Source organism: Zootoca vivipara, chromosome 12 (genome assembly GCF_965207765.1).
Source record: "Zootoca vivipara chromosome 12, rZooViv2.hap1.1, whole genome shotgun sequence".
Taxonomy (NCBI): domain Eukaryota; kingdom Metazoa; phylum Chordata; class Lepidosauria; order Squamata; family Lacertidae; genus Zootoca; species Zootoca vivipara.
The window spans coordinates 22,424,792-22,450,448 of NC_142595.1; the positions used below are offsets into that span (position 1 = coordinate 22,424,792).

The window sequence follows — 25,657 nt, forward strand, 5'->3', positions numbered from 1 at the left end:
AGTGCCAGTGGTCAGCCATGTCCTCGCCACCCTGGCTGGGTCAAAAATCTTTGGCAAACTGGACTTGGCCCAAGCGTATCAACAGTTGCCTGTGGACGAAGCCACAGCAGAGGCTCAGACGATTGTGACGCACAGAGGGGCATTCAGAGTAAAGCGGCTGCAATTTGGCGTTAGCGTGGCACCAGGCATATTCCAGAATCTAATGGACTCTCTCCTTAAAGGGATTCCTGGCGTCACCCCCTTCTTCGATGATGTACTGATCGCCGGGCCCACACCAGAGGAATTTGAGGACCGCCTCCGCTCCGTCCTGCACCGTTTCCAGATGGCGGGCCTCAAGGTGAAGCGGGAAAAGTGTTTACTGGGAGTGCCGCAGGTGGACTTTCTGGGATTTAAGGTGGACGCAGAAGGGGTCCATCCAACCGGTGACAAGGTACGGGCCATTTGTGAGGCCCCAGCGCCCAAGAGCAAGCCCGAACTTCAGTCATTCTTGGGACTATTGAACTTTTACCATGCCTTCCTTCCCCATAAGGCAGCGGTAGCGGAGCCCCTACACAGACTCCTAGATAAAAGGGCCCCTTGGGTGTGGGGCCAGCGACAAAGGGCCGCATTCCAGGCAGTCAAGGACTTGCTCGTCTCGAACTCGGTCTTGGCACACTTCGACGAGAGGCTGCCAGTGGTGCTGGCATGCGACGCCTCTCCCTATGGCATCGGCGCTGTCCTGGGACACCAACTCCCGGATGGAAGAGAGGTGCCGGTGGCATACTTCTCCCACACGCTTGCTGCAGCCGAACGAAACTACTCACAGATTGACAAGGAGGGTCTGGCAATCGTGAAGGGCGTAAAAAAATTCCATGATTTCTTGTACGGGCGGCCCTTTACCATAGTGACTGACCACAAGCCGTTGCTTGGCCTGTTTGCCCCCGAGAAGCAGACCCCCCAAGTGTTGTCTCCACGTGTCCTCAGGTGGTCAATTTTCCTTGCCGGCTACCAGTATGCACTAATCCACCGCCCTGGGAAGGCGATGGGCCACGCAGACGCACTCAGCAGGCTACCACTACCAGAAACAGGCCCCGACCCAGCGCCTGCGCAAGAGGTTATGACCCTGGAGCTGCTTCCCGACCGACCCATTCAGGCACAAGAAGTTGCGCACCATTCCACAAAAGATAGGGTCATCTCCCGGGTCCTGGACTGGGTGTGGCGAGGATGGCCCAGCAGCAGCCCCGGGCCAGAATTCGCTGGCTACACAAACCGCAAACATGAACTGTCGGCCCACAAGGGGTGCCTGTTATGGGGAAGCAGGGTTGTTGTTCCCCAGCCCCTCCGCAAAAGGGTCCTCACAGCCCTACACGAGACACACCCAGGGGTAGTGAGGATGAAGGCCCTTGCCAGGAGTTATGTGTGGTGGCCGGGGATTGACAGAGAGATAGAGGCCTGGGTCCAACACTGCCAGACCTGCCAAGAATCCCGCCCGGATCCCCCAAGGGCCCCAGTCCAGCCCTGGGAGTCCGCCCGACATCCATGGTCACGCTTGCACGTGGACTTCGCTGGCCCCTTCCAGGGAAAAACATTCTTCATAGTGGTGGATTCCTACACCAAATGGCTGGAGGTCGCACTGGTACCGTCCACTTCTACGGCGGCAGCCATCCGGGTACTACGTAAGCTGTTTGCAACCCACGGGCTCCCTGACACCCTCGTCTCGGACAATGGAACCGCATTCACGTCAGAGGAGTTCCAGACCTTCACAGCGCAGAACGCCATCCGCCACATCCGCTCAGCACCATTCCACCCTGCCACCAATGGCCAAGCGGAGCGCATGGTGCGGACCACCAAGGACAGCCTCCGCCGCATAACACAAGGGGACTGGGAGTACCGCCTTGCCGCATTTCTTCTAGCACAGCACAGCACCCCAAGCACAACGACGGGCCGGAGCCCAGCTGAACTACTTATGGGCCGGCGCCTTGCAACTAGACTGGACCGACTTCACCCCGACAGAGCTCAGGATGAGGTAGTGGTGGGGAAAGGCAGGAACCCCCGGACATTTGTGGCCCAGGACCCAGTGTATGCAAAGAATTTTGGGGCAGGCCCAGCATGGGTACCCGCCACAGTCACCAAGGTGACCGGTCCCGTGTCGTACGAGGTACTAACGGAAGGGGGGCAATGTTGGCGCCGCCACTGCGACCAGCTACGGCGACGATTCCCAGGAGGAACCCGGGAGGAGAGCGGGACAGAGGGGTCCCAAGGGGACAGCAGGGCAGTGAGGCCTGTAGAGTGAGAGGGGTGGGCAGGGGAAGCAGAAGCAGTAGGCACAGAGGGGCGCCCCGAGGCTGGAAGGACACCGGAACCAGAGTCACAACCTAGTGGTTCAGTGGCGCCAGACCAGACAGCCCCGGCACAGCCAGCAGCCTCGGAACACGAGCCAGAACCAGAACCCCTGACCAAGGAACACCCCAGGCCACAACGCACACGGAGGCGGCCAGCAGACCTTGGGGACTACGAATGCAACTTCCCGGGCAGGACTGGAACTTAGAGGGGAGGGGTGTTATGTACTGAGCTGAATCCTAGAACAATAGGATTCAGAATCAGCGGGAGCTACCCAATCCAACTCCAGGTGGAAGTGAATCCGCAACCTGATTGGCCTGCTGGAGCAGCCAATCAGGCGGCTGGCAGAAGTGAATCTGCTACCTGATTGGCCTGTAGGAGCAGCCAATCAGGCTGCAGGCAGAAGTCAATCCACAATATAATTGGCCCACAGGTGTAGCCCTGAAGTAGCCAATCACGCAAGGCCCATTGTGTAAATAATGTATATAAGCAGATGGTTTTGGGAAAAGAGCCATTCGTCTTCTCTTCTTCTCCTTGATGAATATGAGCTGAATAAAGAGCATGAAATTCACTCTCGACTCCGAGTATATTTCAGTTTTCTACCTGCAGAGGGACCTGTGGGAGCAGGGTCTGCAGTCAAAAGTCTGCAGTCAAAAGTGGTATAGTCCAAATCTAGCTTTATCACTTCGGGGAGGGGGGAACCCGGCCTAATTCTGCCCCAAGAAAAGCTGACTGCTGCAACCTATGTCAATTGCACAATTTTCTTTATTATAAATCATTTTACTTCTTCTAGTCACAAGATGGGGGTCAAGATCTAGCCATATAGAAATGAAGCCCCCACAGAAGCAGTTAGCTCGGGGGCAGCTAACATGGGGCCTTCCAGATGTCATTGAACTGCAGCTCCCATCATCCTCAGACACCATGGTCCACAATTGGGGATGATGGGAGTTGGAGTCCAATAAGAACCGGAGAGTGCCATGTGGGCTTCCCCTTCCTCTGGCTCTTTTTACCCTCCCCACTTTGGCCTGTTAGGAAATCCAGCCACAATACTGGAGGGGGCCTTAGACCCAGCCATTCTGCAACATCCCATGGTTCCCAACTCATTCTCTGAGTGAGCCGTCGCATGTTAACTATTTTAAGAGAAATACGATCATGGCGGGTCAACTGAAGAGATGGCCAGTCTTAACTTGACGGCTCACTAATGAGCGCTGAATCTGCTTGCTCAATGGTGTGCGAGGCATTTCTTTAATGAGCACTGAATGGTGGATGGCTAAGTGGCTTCTTGCTCTCTAAGGCAGGTGGAAGGACCCATCTCCTCCGTTGCCATCGCTACCTGACACTGGAGGCTCCTGCGCCGAGCTCTGCGTGGGCTGATCCACATTGAAACTAAAGGTTTGTGTCTCTGATGCGCCACCATCATCTTCAATTCCATCCACGACTCTAGGGAGGTGGGAGACAGATTAGTTTATGCGGCGGGGTGGAGTCCAAAAGTGGTAAGGCAGGGTCAAACAGCGGCGATTGAATATCGAATTTAGAACCTCCATATTCAGAGGCAGTCTATACCTCCGAGGAAGTGGAGCACTGGATGGAAAACAGACCCCCCCCACTGTCAGGGGCCGGATGGATGAGGAGGAGTGATGGGTGTCTGACTCCCAAGAACTCTCCAGGGCGGGCTCTGAAGATGACACCTTAGAGCAGGCATCCCCAAACTTCGGCCCTCCAGATGTTTTGGACTACAATTCCCATCTTCCCCGGCCACTGGTCCTGTTAGCTAGGGATCATGGGAGTTGTAGGCCAAAACATCTGGAGGGCCGCAGTTTGGGGATGCCTGCCTTAGAGCCTGGAGCCTGGTGGTGGGACACTGAGGAGCAGTCAGCAGAAAGGATAAGCTGGGAGCTGATAGAAGCAGGAGACTTGAGAGATCAAGGGGGGGTCAGGAGAAGGGGGGCCTTCCGGGACAGGATTAGAAGCTGAGAGTCGCAGCGTGCATGCAGACAGTCCCAGTCCTCCTGACCCCTCTCCCACTCTGACCCCCTGCTTGAGGAGTGCCAGACAGGCCTGCAGGAGGAGCTCACCCCCTTGATGCACCTTCCATCTGCTTCGGAGCGACCCAGAGAGAGAGACTAGAGTCAGGAAGAGGCATGGCTAGAGCTAAGTTTCAGCAAAGCCTTCGTTGAGTTGAGACGAACCAAGGACATTGCTGTGTTGTTGTTTTTCTGCTAATAAAAAGCTAATCGCATTCCATGCCTTCTGTGTGCGCGCCTGCCCTGTGGATGACCTGGCTTGCTGACACCTACCTGACTGACACCCACCTTACACCCCAGTGCTAGGAAGTTCTTCAACCTAAATCTACGTTAAATGGAAAGAAGCTACAGAAAACCACGGCTTCATTCTTGAAAGTATCCTATACATTTAATTGAGGCTTTCGCAGGAGAACTTCCCAGCAGATCATACCCCACGAGCCAAATCCGTTTGTCTGCTATGGCCATTCAGGAACGCAATGAGGACCCTTACCTGGGGCTGAGGTTTGGGGTTCCATAGTTCATGAGGGAGGGAATGAGGAGCTTGCCAGGTTTCCGGCCATTGCTGCCCTCATCAGAGAGATGCACCTCCCGGCGACACTGGGGAGAGGGGCTACGGCCTCGGTTGCAGTGGGCTGGGGAGCGACAATTTCGCCGCAGGGCGGAGAACTGCCGCAGGTCATCTCCTAGCAGGCTGCTGAAGGAGCCGCGCCTCACAGGGCTGTTGAGGTTGGGCAAGAGGAGTTTGCGGCGGGTGATGGTGGCTGGCGAGGGCTGGAAAAAGTCCTCAGAGTCCTCGCCATACTCCTGGATGGAGGGCAAGGGCTTCTCGGGGGCAGCACCACTTTCAAGGTGAGGCTAAACAAGAGGGAAGGGAGGAAGAAGATTCAGAAGATGGAAAGGCAGCTTTCTTATAGGTGAGGCTTAAATCAAATTTAATAAACTCAGATGTGATCATTGTTTAGGTGGAGGGTATCAATTTGTCATGCAAATAAGCATTTCAAACTAGTTCATATTTGCACCGCAAGCCAGGGTGAAAATGCTCTTAGCCCTCAGGCTTTCAGGTGTAGGGGAAATAATTCAGGAGAGTACAAACTCAAGTTTTTGCAAGCAACTTAAGAACAAAGTTAAGATATTATTATTATTATTATTATTATTATTATTATTATTATTATTATTTCCTGAGATCCCACCCACCCAGCCAAATTCATGTTGGCTGTAATCAATGCAGTTTCTCCCACCCCTGTGCCCTTCTGTTCCTGCAGCAAAAAAGTTACCTGGGATAAACGTGGGGACCTGGAGAATCGGAGAAGTCCCTAGAAAGGAAAACAGCAACAACACAATCAAACAAGAAAGACTGGGTAGCTCTTTCAGAGTCTATCAGGGTTGTTGCCTCAAAGCTGACCATTCTTGGTTGCCAGACTGACGACCACCCAACCAAAAGCTGAAGAAACAGATGCCATTTCACCTTGGTTCTGGCCCCTCTAGGAAGCCTCTCTTGCACCATCTTGGCACAAACTGACAACCATTCATTGTTTTTAGCAGGAGCTAGAGCACACTCCTCTCCTGAGGGTGCCAGCAACTGGTATTTGTTGTGTCCCTGGTCCCTGGTCCCTAGAGATAGGGCACAATCTCCAGCCATCACGGCAAGTAGCTATTTGACAGACTTGGGCAGAATGAAGCTTGCAATGGATGGCTCTGCCTCCCTCCTTATGTGTGTCCATTACAACATATGCAGAGAACCCCCGTGCTCTACTGAACACACGCAGGGCAGACTAGAGTCCACCTCTCCTCTTATTCCCATGCACATTCATTCTACCAGTCTTCATTCTACCTATATTTTCCTTCTCTGCTCATGGTGCGCCCTTTCTGTCTATTTGCACTCCACCACCCACACCATTCTAGGGATGGACAAACTTCCATGTGCTACAGCAAAGTGTCAGGAGGGCAGGCAGGGATAGGGGGAGAAAGTTCAGGGGAATGAGGGGGGGCATTGTGATGACAGATGGGAGCAATGAGGTATGGCAGTGGGTGAGGGAGGGCAGGATTGTATCGGGAGGCGGGGTGGGCACACGACCTTTCACCTCTAGGTCACTGGTTCGAATGTAGCCCAGGCCGGTAGTGCCCAAAGCATGTTACCATCCGACGGCTGTTGGAGAGCCTACGGGCGTTTACTGGCTGGTCACGGTCTTGGTCCTAGTGGACAAAAACCACCATCACAATCAGCAGGGTGGGTAGGTGGGTAAGTTCAGCCGAGGGGAAAGTGTAGACGGAGGAGGACACAAACAGGAGGAGAAGTGAGCTGGTGCATTGAACCAAGGGTGGACTGTACCGGAGGAGAGGATGGGGGCAAAACTGGAATGAGTTGGCTCTGCCTGTTGTTGGTTCTGCTTGCAATGGGTACAATGGGCACCAGACGCTGTTGCCTCTAGGCGTATTTTCTCTTGCTTGAAAACACCTTATGGGGTATGCTACATTCTGTTCTTAGCAATGTCCATATATGACAAGAGTTGAAGCACTGCTTCCTGGGAGGTGTGAAGTCTAACAGCAGAGGAAACGGAAAGTAAGGGGAGGCAATGTGGCCTCAGCCTAAAATGAGTTACTGAGCGATGCAGTCAGCAGTTGTTCATGTTTACCAGGTCTTAAAAATAAACCTCTGTTGGACTTGTGGCTTAGTAAACAGGTGGGCAAGTGCGATCAGAGCCATGGTAGGGAGGGGAGGATGGTCAACCTATTCTTCGGCACTGTTTACTTATTTAAATCCTCTCCACCCCCTCACTGAAGATATTATTAACCACGGGCAGGAGGGGGAGCGAGAGACAGGAACTTGTATTGCACCTGCCTTTCCCCCCACTGCTTGTAGCTAACAGCAACTTTGGAATGATGAGTAGTTTCCATCGGGGAACAGTGGAAAAGAGGGGTTTAATTCTATGGGCTGCATATTTTCTATGCATAATAATTCTATGCATATGTAAAGGGTTAATTGCAAGAGTTGTAGAACTCTATGACATCATATGCTCTGTGGCAGTTATGGCAGTTGCTTCAGTTATGGCAGTTAGTTGAGCAGTCTTAACAGAACAGCATATTTGTTGTGCTGCTGTCTGCTTCTGAGTCTGTAAATGTTAGCTAGTCTGTAACAGTTTAATCTATGTAAGATGTTTTAGCTACTTAAGAAACACCCACCTGCATTGTACATTTGATCTGCAACTGCAAAGCACACTAAGTTATACAGCATGTTCTTTTAAACTTTAATCTCTCTTGCGTAGTTTTTATAGGAGGGAAAGAAAGAGAACTAATTAAAGGGTCAAACCACCCAGGGCTGTCTTGCACACACTCTGCAAATGGGAACTAGAGTCTAATTCCCACAAATCCCCCCGCCCAGCTGCCCAGCCCTGGTCCAAATCAGTTTATATATGCATACACTGAGAGAGCTATTTTCCAGGCAAAGAAAAGATGTCTGCTTTGGCCCTCAGGCAGAAGAGAGGGAAGCTGTGGCCAGGACTTAAATGGCAACTTCAATTCATGCGCACCAGGACTCATAGGTCTTTCAAGTTTTAGATTGTTGGCCGTGGGCGTCAGTTAGCGACCAATATTTGGTGGTGGTGGGGAATCTCCCAGGGTCTAAGACATTATGCTGCCTGAGACAAGGGACCCCACCTTCACATATAGGTCAACTGGGCTGGAAGCTGCATACTTCTACACTGAGGGCAGAAGGTTGGCAGGCAGGGATGCAGGGCCAGCCATGTGTACAGTTTTGGCCTTCAGCCCCTCACTGAAGCTCCCACTGCCTCCAGTATCTACCGTACTGCCTGAGGTAGCGGTCATATTCTGCCTCATGGCTCCACTGTCCTCACTCTCCTTTCTTGACCTCACCACCAATACAAACACATCCAAGATATCACTGTTCCATATAGGACTCTTGAGCTTTGGTGACACCTCAGGAGAAGCACATTTGGGAGAGGCCAGGGATGGGGAATCTTATATGGAGATATTGATATAAGAGGTATCGAGAGCAGAAAATATATTGTTTCCTCCATTAAAAACGAAGGCAGTTTTTTGTGGTGTTTTTTTTAAATCTGTGGGGAGAAAGCTTGGCAAAAATAACTGCTGCTATTTTCTGCAAGCTTGATAACAAGGAGTCAGAAGAAGGAACGATCCAACTTGTCAAACCTCCCTGCACTTAAGAAGAGGCAAAAGTTTTCTTAACACCCAAGGGTGGGGTGGGTGTGCACTGCATTTTTGCAAGCACTTTCCCCATACTAAAACACATTTTGGTACCTTTTTGCACCAATGTGCATTTGTGTGTGCACTTTTCACCAACAGGCCCATTTTGCTATGCGTTCTTTGGCAGCGCAAACTTTAGGCAAGTGCAAATTTCAGAGGAGTGTGCATATTAATTCAGGAAGGGTGAATTAATACAAACCAAATGAATTTATATTGCACCCCTCATGCTGGCTTTATGCTACCTCTGGGATCAGAGGCGCCATGCCTCCTAATGCCAGTTGCTAGGGAACAAGGGCAGGAGACAGCTATGGCACTCTTGCCCTGCTTGTCCCGGAGGCATCTGATTGGCCACTGTGGGAAATGGGATGCAGGACCGGCTAGGCATTTGCTTTGATCCATCGGGGCTCTTCTTGTTCTGCAGTGTTCAATGAGCATGAGTCCTATTGAATGACTGGACTATTCTCCTTCTGCAAGGAGTCTTTTCAGACCTCAGCATGCCATACTTCAAGTGCATCCTGCAAATAACTGAGTTTTGAGCTCTGTTCTAGCGGCATGAGGTGCTCCAATGAGAGGGACAGTTAGACTTGGCTTTGGGCTGTGTGCAATGAACCTTGCAGGTAAAATTCTACCACCTGCTTCAGTTGTGCATATATTGTATTTGATGAGTTTGCAGCATTTATTCTTCTATTATAGTCAAGCGCATAGCTATTCAGGGCACTGAAGTCCCGTCCCCCCCCCCGCATTTCTGAGATTTTACCATTGTTCTCACACCTTCAAGCTTCTCTCTGCAGCGACAACAGGCTGAAATTTGCCATTTGAAAAGAAGCAGGCTGTTGTTCATAGAATGTTGAATTATGTGTCTATATACCCAATTCATGTGCTTAAATGGAATCACTGAATACATCAGCCCCACTTGGGGAAAGCCTTGTTTGGGATTGCTATCATTGTAAAGTAAAGGGACCCCTGACCATTAGGTCATCTCGCATTATTGGCCAAGGGAGCCGACGTATAGCTTCCAGGTCATGTGGCCAGCATGACAAAGCCGCTTCTGGCAAACCAGAGCAGCACATGGAAACGCCGTTTACCTTCCCGCTGTAGTGGTACCTATTTATCTACTTGCACTTTGACGTGCTTTCGAACTGCTAGGTTGGCAGGAGCTGGGACCAAGCAACGGGAGCTCACCCCATCACAGGGATTCGAACCGCCGACCTTCTGATCAGCAAGCCCTAGGCTCAGTGGTTTAACCACAGCGCCACCTGGGGAAAGCCTTGTTTGGGATTGCTATCATTGTATAGGTTGCTAATTGCGTAACCTAGACTTATGAAGTCAGCCAATGCCAACCTGTGGCATTTTGCTGCCTAAAAGAACTCACAAACACACAAACTGCTGCAGCTAACACTTTAAAACAGGTCTGGGCAATCTGTGGCCCTCCAGATGTTGTTCAATTAAAAACCCCATCACCACTGACTGGAGTTCAAGAATATCTGAGGAGACACTGGTTGGCCATCCCTGCTTAAAAAAATTATTGCTGCACCATTCAAACCCCAATTCCTGCTTTTATCTCCCACCACCACAGTGCCTTATAGAATCATAGAATGATAGAGTTCGAAGGTATCACAAGGGTCATCTAGTCCAACCCCCTGCAATGCAGGTGGAACAATGCGCGATGCCAAATGCAGGCTTGAACCCATGCCCCTGAAATTAAGAGTCTCACAGGGTACTGACCGAATGAAGACCACTTCCCCTTCCTTCCTTGCATGCTAGCACTGGCCTGTCACCAGCCATGTATGGTGGCCCCCTAGGGTCATAGTTAACCTCCTGAACTCTTTGCCTGCCTGGGCCTGCAGCCATGTTGAGGACCTAGCAAGGTATGATGCAAAGCTGCATTCAAATGGGGGTGGGAGAGAGGGGCAGTCAAGCTGTGTTAGGCCCTGCCATAACCCCTTCTCCACCTGAACATCCGTAAATAAGAGTTTCCCAGGCAGACAGCCCCACAAATGCCTCCGGCACTCTCCCCTCTGAAAAAACACACACCCAGAAGAGGCTTTTTTCATTTTGCGGAAATGAGGATGCCATCGTCTGTGCTGTGTACAGCACTTCAGAAACATGCAAGATACATTTGACGAGAGGCAACAGCAGTGCAAAAGGCATGAGTGTGCAGAGATTCTGGGAACAGATGCTTAAAACGCCACAGAAACAGTTGCCTGTCTCTATCTGAAAAGCCACAGCTCAATAGTTTGCTCTGTTCCCAGGTTTGATCCGTGGCTCCTCCAGGTAGGGCTGGTGGAGAACCCTGTCTGAAACCTAGCAGAGTTGCTGCCAGTCAGTGTAGACAACACTGAGCTCAATGGATTGTCGGTCTGGCTTAGTATAAGGCAGTTTCCTATGTTCCTATGAAAGCTATCTGGATCTGGGGAACAGGTGGGGGAAGTAGGTCAGACTGGATGGGACGCTTTTCACATTGTTTGCCCTTGACTGCTGTTTCTTTCACAGGTTGACAGCACACACACTCTTATTGCATGATGGCAGGGGCTAGGGCAGATTTAACTCTTTGCTTCCTCCTTCCCATGCTGGCAATTAATTTTTTAAAAAAGATCTTTTCACTCAGGACAAGCCACATGATAAATGTGGCCCTAGTCTCTCTCTCTCTCTCTCTCTCTGCCTGCTCAGGGAAAGCGGCAAGATGCAAATGATGGAAGGGTGCTGATGAAGTCGGAAGCTCTGGAAACATGGATTCTCATGGTCTGGGAGCGATGATGGTGGATGTGGTGTTTTTAGCAGGGGATGTGAATGATTCCTGGGGAAGCGGAAGGGTCTGGTCTTGGTGGGAACTGGCCCTGTACGGTCAAATGGCTAGAAGTACAAGTAGAAAGGGGGCAAGATAGGTGGGGATCAGGGTCACCTGCAGCATACAAACAGCCCTACCTCAATCTCGCTGCCCTCCCGCAAGTTGAAGGTGAGGTCCTGGTGGATGTCGGCCATGAACTTGGCGGAATATTCGGGGTACAGCTCCAGCACTTCAAAGAGCCCGCGCAGGCTGATGTACTGGAGGTCGCAGTAGGTCAGTGCCTTGACGTCTGCATTGGTCTTGATTACTTGGTCTTTATTGGGCAGGTCAGCCCCAATTAGGTCCCCTTTACCTAAGGAAGACGAGTCAGGATTTGGGGAGCGCCTGAACGGGGTTAGAAGCAGGGAGGCCACTCATGTGGCCCCTCATCTCCCCCTGTCTTCAGATGGAGAGGCTCGAACTGGGAGTCCCATGGGCTGGGGTTGAGGCTGGGACTAGCCTATTGAGCTGTGCGTGCTTTCAGGTCTCGGAGCCTTTTCCAGGCTCACAAGGGGTGTCCCTTGTGTCAGCAACATGTCTCTGGACTGGACAGCAGGAACCTGGATTTCCCTGTCATCAAACCAAGAGCTGTTGCCTGCTGGGCTTCAGCCCTCAGCTGCCCAGCCCTTTATGCCAATGGCGTATTCCAGAGCAGGATTAATATAGCGCAGGGAACTTGTGGACCTCCAGGTACAGTCATACCTCATGTTGCATCTGCTTCAGGATGCGTCTTTTTGGGATATGGAAGCGCTGAACCTGGAAGTCCCAGAACAGGTCAGTTCCAGGTTTGGCACGCGCGCATGCGCAGGAACACTAAATCGCACTTTGTGCATGCGCAGAAGTGCCGAATTATGTCATGCGCCTGCACAGATGCAACGTTTTAGGATGCTGCCTTTTCATGTTGTGAACGGGCCTCTGGAACGGATCCCTTTCGCAACCAGAGGTACCATTGTATTGTTTGTCTCCAACTCTCCATCAGCCCTGGCCAGCACTGCTAATGGTCAGGAATAGATTAATTTGTCAATTTTGGTTTGTCTCAGGACAGATCCATGCTATACACTTAAAGCACATTTAATGCATGTGGCCTCCCCTAAAGAATCATGGGAGCTGTAGTTTGCTGGGAATTGCATCTCTTTGAGGGTGAAACTACACTTCCCACGATATCTGTTAATGTACAGTAGTACCTCGATTTACGAACTTAATCTGTTCCGGAAGTCCGTTCTTAAACCGAAACCGTTCTTAAACCAAGGCACGCTTTCCCTAATGAGGCCTCCCACTGCCGGTGCCCATCCACCATTTGGATTCTGTTCTTAGACTGAGGTAAAGTTCGCAAACCGGGGCACTACTTCTGGTTTTATGGAGTTCGTAAACCGAATCGTTCGTAAACAGGACTGTTCTTAAACCGAGGTACTACTGTACTTCCTGGGGTGGATCTGCCCTCAGTTTCTCAGTTTTCATATCTTAAATTCAGTTTTGCACATTTCCTCAGCAATTTGCAGATTCAACAGAAATCCTCAAGAAAATCCACCAGCATTTTAGTGCAAATTTCTTGTAATAAATGTACTTTTGTATGCAGTTTTGTCTAATGCACACATTCTTGTAATCAAGTTCCTCTAATACAGGGGTTCCCAAACTAAGGCCCGGGGGCCGGATGCGGCCCAATCGCCTTCTAAATCCGGCCCACAGACGGTCCAGGAATCAGCATGTTTTTACATGAGTAGAATGTGTCCTTTTATTTAAAATGCATCTCTGGGTTATTTGTGGGGCATAGGAATTCGTTCATATTTCCCCCCAAAATATAGTCCAGTCCTCCACCAGGTCTGAGGGACAATGGGCCGCCCCCCTGCTGAAAAGGTTTGCTGACCCCTCCTCTAACATAATGATTTTTTGCAGTTAGTTTCACCAATATATGCATTTCTGTGCACATTTCCCCCTAACATACACATTGCTTTACAAACTGCTTGACCAGAGAACTGCATCACAAAATTTGGAGAAGTGCAGATTTCATGTATTAGTTTTAGAAGCGCAGATCAGATAGTTTCTCATTAAAATGCAAACAAAACTGAATTTTGCCCTAGCTCCGACGCAGAGCCTACGTGTGGTCCCAGCCTGGCCCTAATACAGAGACCAGCCCCACATCCCCAAAGAGACACAGATTGCACTGTGCGGCTCTCCCAGAGTCTTACCTAAAATGGCCAGTACAATGTTGTCCTTGAGGACTTCAAGGGAGCCTGAGCAGACAAAGTAATTTGCTTGCAGGGCGTCTCCCTGGCGGAGGAGATATTCCCCGGGGGCGCAGAAGGATGTCTTGATGTGCAGGGAAAGGGCGCGGAGGCAGCCGCGGCTGGCGCTCTCAAAGAGCGGCAGCTGCAAAATGTCCTTGTTCAAGTGCATGGCAATGTCTGCTCGTAGTTCATCTGGGAAGTCCCGCAGGAGCTGAAGGGAAAGGAGGAGCCGAGAGCGTCAGATGACCTGTTCCATTGAGCATCCTTCCTGATTTGTATTCACAAAGATTGCAGAAAATTTGGACAATATTGGCTAATTATCCATTCTGTTTTGTTTGTGGGAAGGTTAGACAACCTCATCTCAAATATTCCTTATCTCACACTTTCCTAGTATATTTCCCCATCACTTTCCTTACTGCAGAAAGTCAGATTTTGGGGGGATCTCCCAAATCATCGTGACCATTAGAAGGGGGTTAATAGTAAAATTCAGTCCTATGAACATCTGGTCAGAAGTCAGTTTCATTCAGTTCAGTTGTGCTTATTCTATAATAAGGGGGCACAGGAATCCAGCCTAAAACTGACAGAGAGCAAGACGCCCTTACCTCATTGGCATCAATGCCGTTGTTGACAGACCATGTGGTCTGAAAGTACTCCAGCATGCGCTGCTTGAGCTGCTGGGGCAGGCGGTGGACGCGGATGAAGTCCTTGAGATCCTTCATGCGGGTATGATAGAGGGAGCGGCGTGAGTACATGCGCTGGATGATAGCTGTCACGTTGCCAAAGACCACGGCATGCATCAAAGCTGGGGCAGAGAGGAGGAAAGGGGTGTGAGAGAAGAAGAGCCCTCTAGGGCTTATCTAGATTGGTATCCTATTCCCAACAGATGGAACACAAGTCACTGTGGAGTAGTGGTTAGTGGAATACGCTCGGCGTCCCGTGCCATCCCTATGGGCACCGCCGTGCCCCTCGTCCCTATGGGTGCCGCTGCATGCCCCGTCCCGTCCCTATGGGCGCTGTGTACCAGATGGTGCGCAGCACCCATAGGGACAAGACTGCGTCCCTAGGGATGAGATGGGGCACGTGGCGCCCATAGGGATGGGGTGCACAGTGGGGCCTCAGCTGCCCTACAGCTGGGGGGGACAGCAGGCGGACAGCTAACTATCAAAGCTCACCTCTCAAATCACTTCAAAAAGGTGAAGATCACACCCTCACATTCATCCCTGGACTCTGGGCAACTAACAGCACCACTCAAAACCCCACCCGATTAAGTTATGAGCCGAGGTAGCCCCAATGTTGCATTGCATGGGGTGGGTACAGGGTTTTTTTGTGTGCATAATTTATTCTACTTCTGCTTATCTTTAGGAGGGGCAAAGCACTCTGCACCAAACGCATGCCCTACTTTTAGCATGTGAAAAAAATCCTGCCTAGTAGTCCCCCATCTCAACCTTGTCTTTCAAGACTTCGCTAGGCCCTGCCCACATTTGCGAACGATAAGGACTAGAAACTTGCTTTCTGGCAAAATGGAAACCAAGTTTCTCTGGATGCTGGACACCAGCGCCAAGACCCTATGCTTATTTTTTTTTTCACGGGGCGCTTGTTGTTACGAGAGATATGTAGCCCTGCCTGTGACGGACTTACCGCCAATGAGCATGGTGCAGATGGAGAAGATTTTCTCGGCGTCTGTGTTGGCACACACGTTGCCAAAGCCCACGCTGGTCAGGCTGCTGAGGGTGAAGTAGAGGGAAGCGATGTAGGCGCTGCGGATGGAGGGTCCTCCCACAGAGCTGTTGATGTAGGGGGCCTCGATCCGCTTGCCCAGTTCGTGGAGCCAGCCTGCAGGGCACAGTAAAGGGTTAATCCTGTTAGGAGCAGACGGTGCAGATACCAGGGCCCTCCCCCTCACTCCAGAGAGTTTCTCAGAAAAAGCTCCCACAGAAGGGGAATCCCAGAAGCCAGCATTGCCCTCAACAGCCTGCCAAAGCACGGATGAGGAATATGTGGCCCTCCACGTTTTGCTGGACTCCAACTCCCATCAGACCCAGTCAGCATAGCCAGTAGTTGGGGATGAAGGGAGTTGGAGTCTAACAAAACATGGAGGGCCATAGGCTCCATTCCCCCGGCTTACGCATTCATGTTTGAAAATGTAAACATTTGCTTAAAAGTTAGTAAACTGCTCCAGAGATTGGGGAAGAGGAGGTGTTGGTGGTGTTACAGATACTAGCCCTTCTGTCCCTTCCAACATCAGCTCTCTACTGGGTCAAACTGAACCATGCTGTAAACATGCAGATCTATTCGATTTTCTTCTTCTTCAAAGGTTGCCCAAGGAGTAGAAAAGAGAGCATGCTTGTTTAAGCCCTCTTGCTCAGCGCCCACTCCTTTCCCAGGATGCACAGCAGCCTTGCTATGGGTTCCCACAAGGAGACGCATGTTGCTCCACTCAGAGCCACACACTCAGGGTTTCCATGAGGAGGGCTGCCCACTCATTCCTTAAGCTCACCAATGTCCCAGGTCACTGGATCGTTGCTCTCCTGCCGGCCGATGACATACCAGATGCAAGCCATCCAATGGGCCAGGAGGGCGAACATGGACATGAGCAAAGTCAGGACCATAGCACTGTACTGAGAGTAGCGGTCCAACTTTTGGAGGAGACGGAGCAGGCGCAGAAGGCGCACTGTCTTCAGCAGGTGCACCAGATAGGTCTGGGGAAGGAGAAGGGAGAAAAATTAATCAGAGTGGGTCATGGATATTACATGCTCCCCAGTTGGCATTGACTTGTGACGGGGCCTTCTCAGTGGTGGCTCCCTGTTTACAGAATGCTCTCCCTGGTGAGGTGTGTCTCCTTCCCTCACTATTAACTTTCAGGAGGAATTTAAAAACATTCCTGTTTACCCAGGCATTTGATGACTGAAAGATACTGTCCATGACATACTTGAAAGTATTAGTTTGAGATGGTTTTACGTGCTTTTAAAAAGGTAAAGGAACCCCTGAACGTTAGGTCCAGTCGCGGATGACTCTGGGGTTGCGGCGCTCATCTCACTTTACTGGCTGAGGGAGCCAGCATACAGCTTCTGGGTCGAGGCCAGCATGACTAAGCCGCTTCTGGCGAACCAGAGCAGCGCATGGAAACGCCGTTTACCTTCCTGCTGTACCTGTACCTATTTATCTACTTGCACTTTGATGTGCTTTTGAACTGCTAGGTGGGCAGGAGCTGGGACCAAGCAACGGGAGCTCACCCCGTTGCAGGGATTCGAACCACCGACCTTCTGATCGGCAAGTCCTAGGCTCAGTGGTATAGACCACAGCTTTTTAGATGTATTTAATTGTTTAAAATCTATTTTGTTTTTAATTGTATTGTTTGGCCACTGCTATGTTTGCCACACAGGGCTCCTTTGGGAGCAAGGGTGGGATATAAACTTAGCTACTAACTAAATAAAACCTTGCTTTTTGCCTGTTAGACTATTAAGCAAGAGTGGTATAGGACTTATCCAATGAAGTAGTCCACAACTGGAAGGAACCTGGATTTGTATACAAGGAGCAAGTTTGATCTTTCCTGCTGATTATACCAGGTGCTCCCTTTTGTGTTTGTCTTTGCCGTCTAATTTGTTTATTCTATTAGGCCAACTAAGTACTGATAGGGCATGCACTCAGCTTCACAGGAACCTTGCCTTTTCCTTTTTAAATCCCATCCAAGAAGTGTGCAAATGCACACACTCAGGCAACTGCAAAATTTCAGCATGCAATTTTTAGCATGCAGTTTTCTGGGAGTGTGTGTGTGTGTGTTTGTTGCAAATCTTAGGGATCGAAAGGAATATATATATATATATATATATATATATATATATATATAGCCACACTCCATTTAGGAGTGCACCACAAATAATTACAAGCATGGCGGGGGGGGGGGGGAGAGAACCTGAGAGCATTGAGGAAGCAGTGAGTGTGGAAAGGGGAGTAGCAGAAAGTGACAATTGATCCACCCACCTAAAAACACCAAAACAAATCCTCTGTGATGCTGAGTGGAACCCAATTTTCCACTATTTATCAGATTACTCCTGCATTGGGCAATTCTTGTGTGGGCAAGTGTGGGTAACAGTGTTAGGCTAGAACTGCAAAGACCTAGGTTCAAATCCCATCTCAGGGCTTAATTGTACTTCATAGTAACAACATGGTTAGAGTTTTCTTTTTAAAAATAGATAGGCAAGGCAAGTGACTGGAGGTGGGGGTAGTCACCAACAGCACAGCACACGGGAGGGAGGTTTAAGCCAGGCATCCCCAAACTGCGGCCCTCCAGATGTTTTGGCCTACAACTCCCATGATCCCTAGCTAACAGGACCAGTGGTCAGGGATGATGGAAATTGTAGTCCAAAACATCTGGAGGGCCGAAGTTTGGGGATGCCCTGTTTAAGCCTTTCCTCCCCAGCTATAATCTTGGCAAGCATCATACCACTCCAATGGAAATTAGTATTAGGGTGGCAGGACTCTCATCGGTGCCAATACTGATTTCTGCAGTACTTCCCCCCCCCCCTCTGATGATTATGGCTGGGTGGGGAAAGAAAGGATTCAACTTGCTCTTGTACTGTAGTGACATTGACTATCCCACTCCCCGTACCTGATATTTTAATTTAGAAAGCCTGCAATGTGATTGCTCACCACAGCATTAACATACCATGCATTTAGACCTGAAGCTGAATGCGTGATCAGCCTGGCTTACATCATAGGGCTGATATGAGGATAAATGGGTGGGGAAGAAAGGTTTTTCCCTCGGGGGGCTATAAATGGAATAAATAAATAAATCATAGTCTGCACTTGGACTCTTTCCCAACACTCACGACAAGCGTCTTTCCCTAGTCTTATTCTTCTTAGTCCTTTAAATTAAGAGGTGCTGGTGGTGGGCATTAAATCTGAAATCTTATTCTGCCACTGAGCTATGGCTGTGATTGGAGCTTGAGAACAATGATTAAGGTAACTGGGGCTTACAGGAGGGGCCTGAGACAGATGCCCTTCACCTCACCTCACCTCACCCCACCAAATTGTGCAACTTTTCCAGAGCTTAAACCACATGAAGAATGGTTGTATCAAGACAAAGTTCCCCTCTGCACATGCAGAGTGGACCCCCATCACAACTGAGTAGCCACAGCCAGCCCCCATTGCACTTCCAGAAATTAGATTTTGTGACTTCAAAGCAGGCTAAGGCTGCATACACATATTGTGACTTTAAAGCACATTTGAAGCATATTCAGTCCCTCAAAGAATTCTGGGCACTGTAGTTTGTTTCTGGGAATTGTAGCTCTGTGAGGGTAGACTAAGGTGCCCAGAATTCTTTGAGGGAAAGAATGTGATTCAAATGTGCTTTAAAAGTATAGTGTGCACACAGCCTTGGGTTCTGCAGTTTGTTCTTATTTCAGAAGCCGATTATTGCAGTTCTGAGAATGGAAGAGTTGCCGTTTGCCAGGTCTCTGGAGGTCTTGGTTCAAACTCCCACTGTTGCAGGACTGAGGTGAAGTCACTGTTACTTTGAAAAGCAGGTGGAATCTGACAAGATTAAATTTGGAAGCAAGGAGTTCAAACCTAGTGACCTCCATTTGCTCAGCACGCTGCCAGGAGAAAGCAATGGCTGGCTAGCAACTGCATAAGTTTCCTCATTAGTTGAAGGCCTCATGTTAGCATGAGACACTTCGCCAAGCTGCTTAATGAGCCCCCCGGGAAAGCGAGGCTAAGAAATAAAGGTGCATCCAATAGCAAGAAGCAGCAGAGACAGGGTATGGGATTAGCTACAGGGGAAGGAGCCTTGCAGCAGCAGGGCAGAGAGAGAACAGGCTTCATTTAGTTCAGCGATGGAGAGCCTGTAGCGCTCAAGGTGGTACTGGACTACAACTCCCATCAGCCCCAGCCTGCAGGGCCAATGGTCAGGAATGATGGGAATTGCAGTGCAACAACATGTGGAGTGCTATGGGCTCTTCTACACCCCTGATTTAGTTGATTTAAAAACAAAATTTGGAGCCACTCTGAAATCAGCTACTGGCGTGTGTGTGTGTGTGTGTGTGTGTGTGTGTGTGTGTGTGGAGAAAGCCAATGGGGAGGGGGAAAGGAACGGCATATCTTTCAGAAGGCATGACTGGCTGATTGGAGCCCTGAAAATGAGCACTCTATAGTGCCACTCCCCCCCCCCCGGTACAGTGGTACCTTGACTTACGAAGGTGATCCGTTCCGTGGTGCTCTTTGGGAGTCGAATCCTTCGTAAGTTGAAGCGTCCATTTTGCGCATGCGCAAAGCACGATTTTGCGCTTTGCGCATGCACAGACCGCGCACGCCGCTTCTGCGCATGAGCAGAACGCATGCGCGGCGAAAATACTTCCGGGTTTGTGGACTTCAGAAGTCGAAACCTTCAGAAGTCGAGGCATTCGTAAGTCGAGGTACCACTGTAATACTTATGAAAATAATACTGACCTACCCTTTAATATCACTGTGAGACCTGTTGAGATAATAAAGTGCTATAAAAATTATGTTTTTACCATTGTTATTATATTAACTGTGCCCCTGAGGACGTGCAAAGTTATCTTCTGATACTGCTCGGTGGCCAAGTCACCTTGCACCCATTAGGGGTGATGATGTGTGGGGCATTTCTCGAAGTTGCGTATCATTTCTGTGGCGCTTCATCATGTGTGAATCACTTCTTGTAATGAGCACACTCCTCCTTGCAAGAGCAGAAGGGACCTGCTTCAGATCAGGCAGTTCAGAGGGTGGCACCTCCAGGCAGGCATCTCTTTTTAGAAAGAGGCAGCTCAGCAATTCCAGCCGAAAAGGCCCGAGGGCCGCTTCTCAGCGTTCCCCTCTTGCTGATTCAGAGGGGCAGATTTAAAGGCAGACTCACCACAGGGACGTTGAAGGCATAGAGGAGGTCAAAGGGCAAGGCTGCAATCAAGTCCACAAAGAACCAAGTCGCCACATAGTGGAGGCAGATCGAACGGGTGTCATAGACCACCTGGCCCGACTGGCTGACGTACGTGGTGCGAAAGTTCAGAATAATGTCTATCGGAAAAAAAGAGGCAGTAAGTTCACAAACCATATGTGTGCTCCTGGTCATGTCCCCCAACCCAGGCAGTGCCAAGACCACGTCTTCCACATGAAGAGGGACATGTGGAAGCCTTATGTCAAATCAAATGTGCGAGCACAACGTGACACCTTAACAACAACAACAACAACAACAACAACAACAACAACAACAATGCAAAGGCATACATCAGGCATCCCCAAACTTCAGCCCTTCAGATGTTTTGGACTACAATTCCCATCATCCCTGACCACTGGTCCTGTTAGCTAGGGATCATGGGAGTTGTAGGCGAAAACATCTGGAGGGCCGCAGTTTGGGGATGCTTGGCATACATAGATCACTTCCTAGTTCAGGTGTAGGGAACCTTTTGCCTGCCAGATGTTCCTGAACTACAACTCCCACCATCCCTGGCCAACGGCTGGTGGGAGTTGTGGTTCTGGAACATCTGGCAGGCAAAAGGTTCCCCACACCTGTCCTGCATCAAGCGAAAGGGCCACGCAGCCCCAGGCTCTGCCTCCAAAGGAAGCTCACAAGCAGGGCAGCAAGCTGGAGATAGTCCCGCACAGTTTCTTCTCCCTAGCATACAGTACAGGTGTGGGGAACCCTCTAGATCCTGCTGAACTACAACTCCCATCAGCCTCAGCCACCATGGTCAATGGCCAAGAGATGATGGGAGTTGTAGTTCAGCAATCTCTGGAGGGCCAGCAGTTCCCCACCATCTATTAATCACAATTAATAATACCTGAAGACACATCGGAAGTTCAATTCTGCTGCACATCGAAATCCATTTTGAGTCACCCTCTATCTCTCCCCATCAGGTCACTTTGGAAACTTGCAGATTCGGGAGCCTGAGATTCTCTAACACAGTATTTGCAGTAGCACCGCGAACTATGATTCCCAGAATTCACTGGGGGAAGCCAGGCATGTACCAGGTGTGATTAGTAGAAATCTAAGAGTCGCACGGTCCCAATTTTCTCCTTGCCTGCCCACCAGTATCCAGTATAGCTGGATATACTCTACTGTGTTATGCTGCCGATATGGAGCCAATGAAAAGCTGTAAGGAGGCTGCTGTTCCTGACCTACCCACTCACTAAACCCATGTAGATATGTGGCATCTCATCTAACACCTCAAAGGCAAGTCTAATGCAACCCCCCATCCCAGGGAAGGGAACTCCTTTCGGATGTTCTCAGAATCCCCACCCAGCATGACCAATGGTCAGGGCTGCCCTTTGACAACTTGGAAGTTGCAAAAAGGATATTGGTAGGCAAGAGGATTTGCTCAGCTGATTCAGCTGGTTGTTGTTGTTATGGCATGTATTTTTGTGTTTAAATTATAAACTGCCATGTGATCTTCGGATGAAGGGTGGTATAGAAAGAGGAGGAGGAGGAGGAGGTGGAGTTATAGGAGTAATAATAGGAATTGTAGTCCAGCAATATCTGGAAGGCCACATATTCCCAATCCTGGCTATAAATGGAGTGAGCCCCATTTAATTCAGTGAGGAATCACTTCTGAACAGACATGACTGTAACTGCCCTGTAATTGTTGTAAATGGGAGAGGAAACACGGCATAATTTAATAACAATTGAGGGTCTTTGAGAATTAAGCATTTTCTTTATTTTGCATCATATTTGTTACATGAACTTTGACACCGGTGGTAGTTTAGTAGAGCAGGGACAAAGCACCAGGACTTTATTTCACAGCAGCATCAATGACGTCATAATCTGGGCATTCTCTGCATGCCAAATTAATAAGCTTTTCTCAGAATGAAACCCTCCAAATCAGCTAAATGGAGGAAGAGGTACGTTATGCTAGTATGGATGGCAAAGAGTTGAGGCCCGGGGCTTATCCACACTTGTTCTGATGCTTTCCCCAAGGGAAAACCACTTTTTGACGCTCAATCAGAGCATTTCGGAATTTAGCACTTAAAGAGTGGGTTTTCCCTGGGGAAAAAGTGAGGCAAGGGGAAAACCACTCGGACACACGCCTAGAAAGTGCAGGTCAAGTGGGAAACTGCTCAGACCCATGTTTTCTAGGCACAGAACAAGTGGAAGTGTGGTGCAGTGGTTAGGGTACTGGGATAAAACCTGGGAGACCAGAGTTCAAATCCTCACTCAGCCATGAGGTTCACTAAGTGGCCTTGGGCTAGACACTGTCTCTAGGCCTAACCTACCTCACACAGTTGTCGTGTGGGTAAAATGGAGAGGGAAAGAACCACGTATGGCTCAGACAGAGATATATATAACCTATGGATAATAATTGTAACCATAATAAACCAAAAACTGTCATCTAGAAAATTCCAAGTCCCTTTACTAGACCAACCAACATGTCAGAAAACAGCAAGCAAGCTTTTGCAATCAACAGAACTCTTAATCAGGCTGGATGTTAAAGCAGGTACAGAAGGAGTAAAAAAAAACCTGGCTTGGCGCTGAAGCCTCAATACCGTCAATGGTGAAAAGTTTGTGTTTGTTGTATAGCCTTAGACTGTGCACACATCTTACATTAAAAAAACCCCCAGAGAATCCTGGGAACTGTAGTTCACCTCTCACAGAGCTACAATGCCCAGCACCTGTAGCAAACTACAGTTCCCAGGATTCAAGGGTTTTTTAAAAAAAATATATGGTGTGTATGCAAAAGGCAGTGTGGCTAACAGAGACTGCAATGAAGGGGATCTCCACTGCAGCATTGTTTGACACCCACTTCACATCCCTGTGCAGGTTTCACCAGAGCTAGATCTCCCCTATTGCCCACCAGCAGCAGCCCCAACCCAATGGCACCCAGGTAAAGCACAACTTTGCAATCCTCACCAACAATGAAGAGCATCTCGACAACAATGTCGCTGACGATGGTGCTGCGGGCGGCCGCCAAGCTATCCTCCGTGTCAGTGAAGCAGACGTTGTACGGAACAGTCACGGCCACGTAGAAAGTGGCCAGGAGGATGAGCCAGTCCCACAGGGCCTTGAAGATGCTGTAGTGGAGGAGGATGAAGCGTGATTTCTGCACCGAGGCTACTTTGTACTCTGGCACGGAGGGCTTGTTCTCAAAGACGTTCTGGAGGGCGCAGGAAACAAGAAACCCCTTTTGAGAACCCTGCACCTTAGACCTTGGAGCCACGGGGGTGGTGACAAGACCTTCATCACCCAAGGGTCACATTCCCATTGCAGGCATCGCTTTGGGGGCTGCATGCTAGTAGTGGGCACGGGCTCCAGAATCAGTGCAACTCATCGAGGCCGTGAGCCCTGCGGGTTGGACAATGGCTGACACACTGCCTCTACATGTGTAGGCTTCATTTAGCTATCCTGGAAATTGGAATTTCCAGTAACAGCTAAATAGCTGTGGGAGGTGTGGTGGAATCTATTAATATGGTTTGGAAATGCAGGGCCTACCTTTAACCCCAACTTGGAATATGGGACCCATATTATATACGTCTTTCTCCTCCTCCTTTCTCCTCCCAACTCCTCCTCCTCTTAAAACAACAACAACAACAACCCTACAACCTTGAGACAAAAGAAGAAAATGATGATGGGTCCCCACCCTCAGTTGGGGCTTGTGGGTCAGGACCCACCAGTGATCTATGCCTGTGTCAGAGAGACACAGAGAAGCCTTGAGGAATGCCAAAAGAATGCCAGCAGTGCAGATCACAAGCTACAGACGTAACTTGGATCCCAAATGCCTTTGTTCTTGGATGTTTTGGCTCCCGAATGCCACAAACCCGGAAGTGAGTGTTCCGGTTTGCGAATGTTCTTTGGAAGCCGAATGTCCAGCGGTGCTTCTGCGGCTTCTGATTGGCTGCAGGAGCTTTCTGCATCCAATTGGAAGCCGTGCCTTGGTTTCCGAAGGTTTTGGAAGTCAAACGCACTTCCAGAATAGATTACGTTCGATTTCCAAGGTACAACTGTATTGTACAAAATTCTGTCTTCTCTTACTGCTTTGTTTTCCAAATACAGTGGTACTTCGGTTTATGAACACAATTGGTTCCGGAAGTCTGTTCATAAACTGAAGCGTTCATAAACTGAAGCGGACTTTCCCATTGAAAGTAATGGAAAGTGAATTAATCCGTTCCAGATGGGTCCGCGGCATTTGTAAACCGAAAATTCGTAAACCGAGGTGTTCATAAACTGAGGTTCCACTGTAGTAGCCAGTTCTGGAAATCAGAAGGCAGAAGGCTTTTTGCCTTCCCCCTATACTTTGCACTGTCTTTACCCATTGGGATAATCCTCTGCGATCCCTTTGGGATCACTTTGTTTGTAGGCATATTCCGCCCCCCCCCCCAAGCTCCTTAGGACACACACACACTCCATCCCAAGTGTGGATGAGGAATAGGAAGCCAGGCTCCTGCAAGGCTTGGCAACCATTATCAGCTTTGTGTTAAGTAAAGTCTCTGGATTTGCTCGTGGCAGGGAAGGGGTTTGTTTTGACCCAGCCTGTATCTGGATTGTGTGGTTTGCAAGAGCAGCTGCTGTGGCTGCTGTTCAACAGTGTCTCCCCTGCAGACCGCCAGCCCCCAACCACTACCACCCTCCTTCCCTCAAACAGACCAAAGCCCTTTAATCTGCACTGGCGTTGGGTCATTGCCGGGAGGGGGCACGGGGAACAGCTGTCAAGGGATGAAGAGCACCAGAGGAAAAGAACTGGCTGGTAAGGTTTGGGCTCGCAATAGGGTTGGCTTTTGCAGCTACTGCCAACCCCCCCAACCCCCCTATATCACCCCCAATATGCACAGGTAACAAACTTCACCAAGTCCTACAGCAAAATCAAGCAAACAGCTCTCGCATAAACAATCTAGGAAGGGGTTAAAACCCCGACGACTGGTTTCAAAATCAGAACAAGCCACAAATCAAACAGGCCTCTCTCCCCAAAGCAGAAGACCATTACCTGTGCTGCTTATGCAACGAAAGTGTCTTGAAATAGACTAAGACTGAGCAGATGCCATACATTTAAATATGCCCCCCCCCAATACTGGGAACTGTAGTTCTGTTGGGGGATGAACTG

At 49.6% G+C, this 25,657-nt stretch overlaps 1 protein-coding gene across 1 annotated transcript in view; it reads right to left on the minus strand.

Moving 5' to 3' along the window:
* KCNH4 (potassium voltage-gated channel subfamily H member 4) overlaps positions 1-25,657 on the minus strand; it is a 56,450-nt gene that overhangs the window by 6,428 nt on the left and 24,365 nt on the right. The window contains exons 5-14 of the mRNA XM_035135492.3: positions 23,473-23,716; positions 20,488-20,645; positions 16,114-16,315; positions 15,255-15,449; positions 14,219-14,418; positions 13,578-13,827; positions 11,490-11,704; positions 5,618-5,656; positions 4,834-5,198; positions 3,653-3,759 (exon numbers count right to left, since the gene is read on the minus strand). Coding sequence (XP_034991383.3) covers positions 3,653-3,759; positions 4,834-5,198; positions 5,618-5,656; positions 11,490-11,704; positions 13,578-13,827; positions 14,219-14,418; positions 15,255-15,449; positions 16,114-16,315; positions 20,488-20,645; positions 23,473-23,716 — 1,975 coding nt within the window. The remainder of the gene's footprint in view (positions 1-3,652; positions 3,760-4,833; positions 5,199-5,617; positions 5,657-11,489; positions 11,705-13,577; positions 13,828-14,218; positions 14,419-15,254; positions 15,450-16,113; positions 16,316-20,487; positions 20,646-23,472; positions 23,717-25,657) is intronic.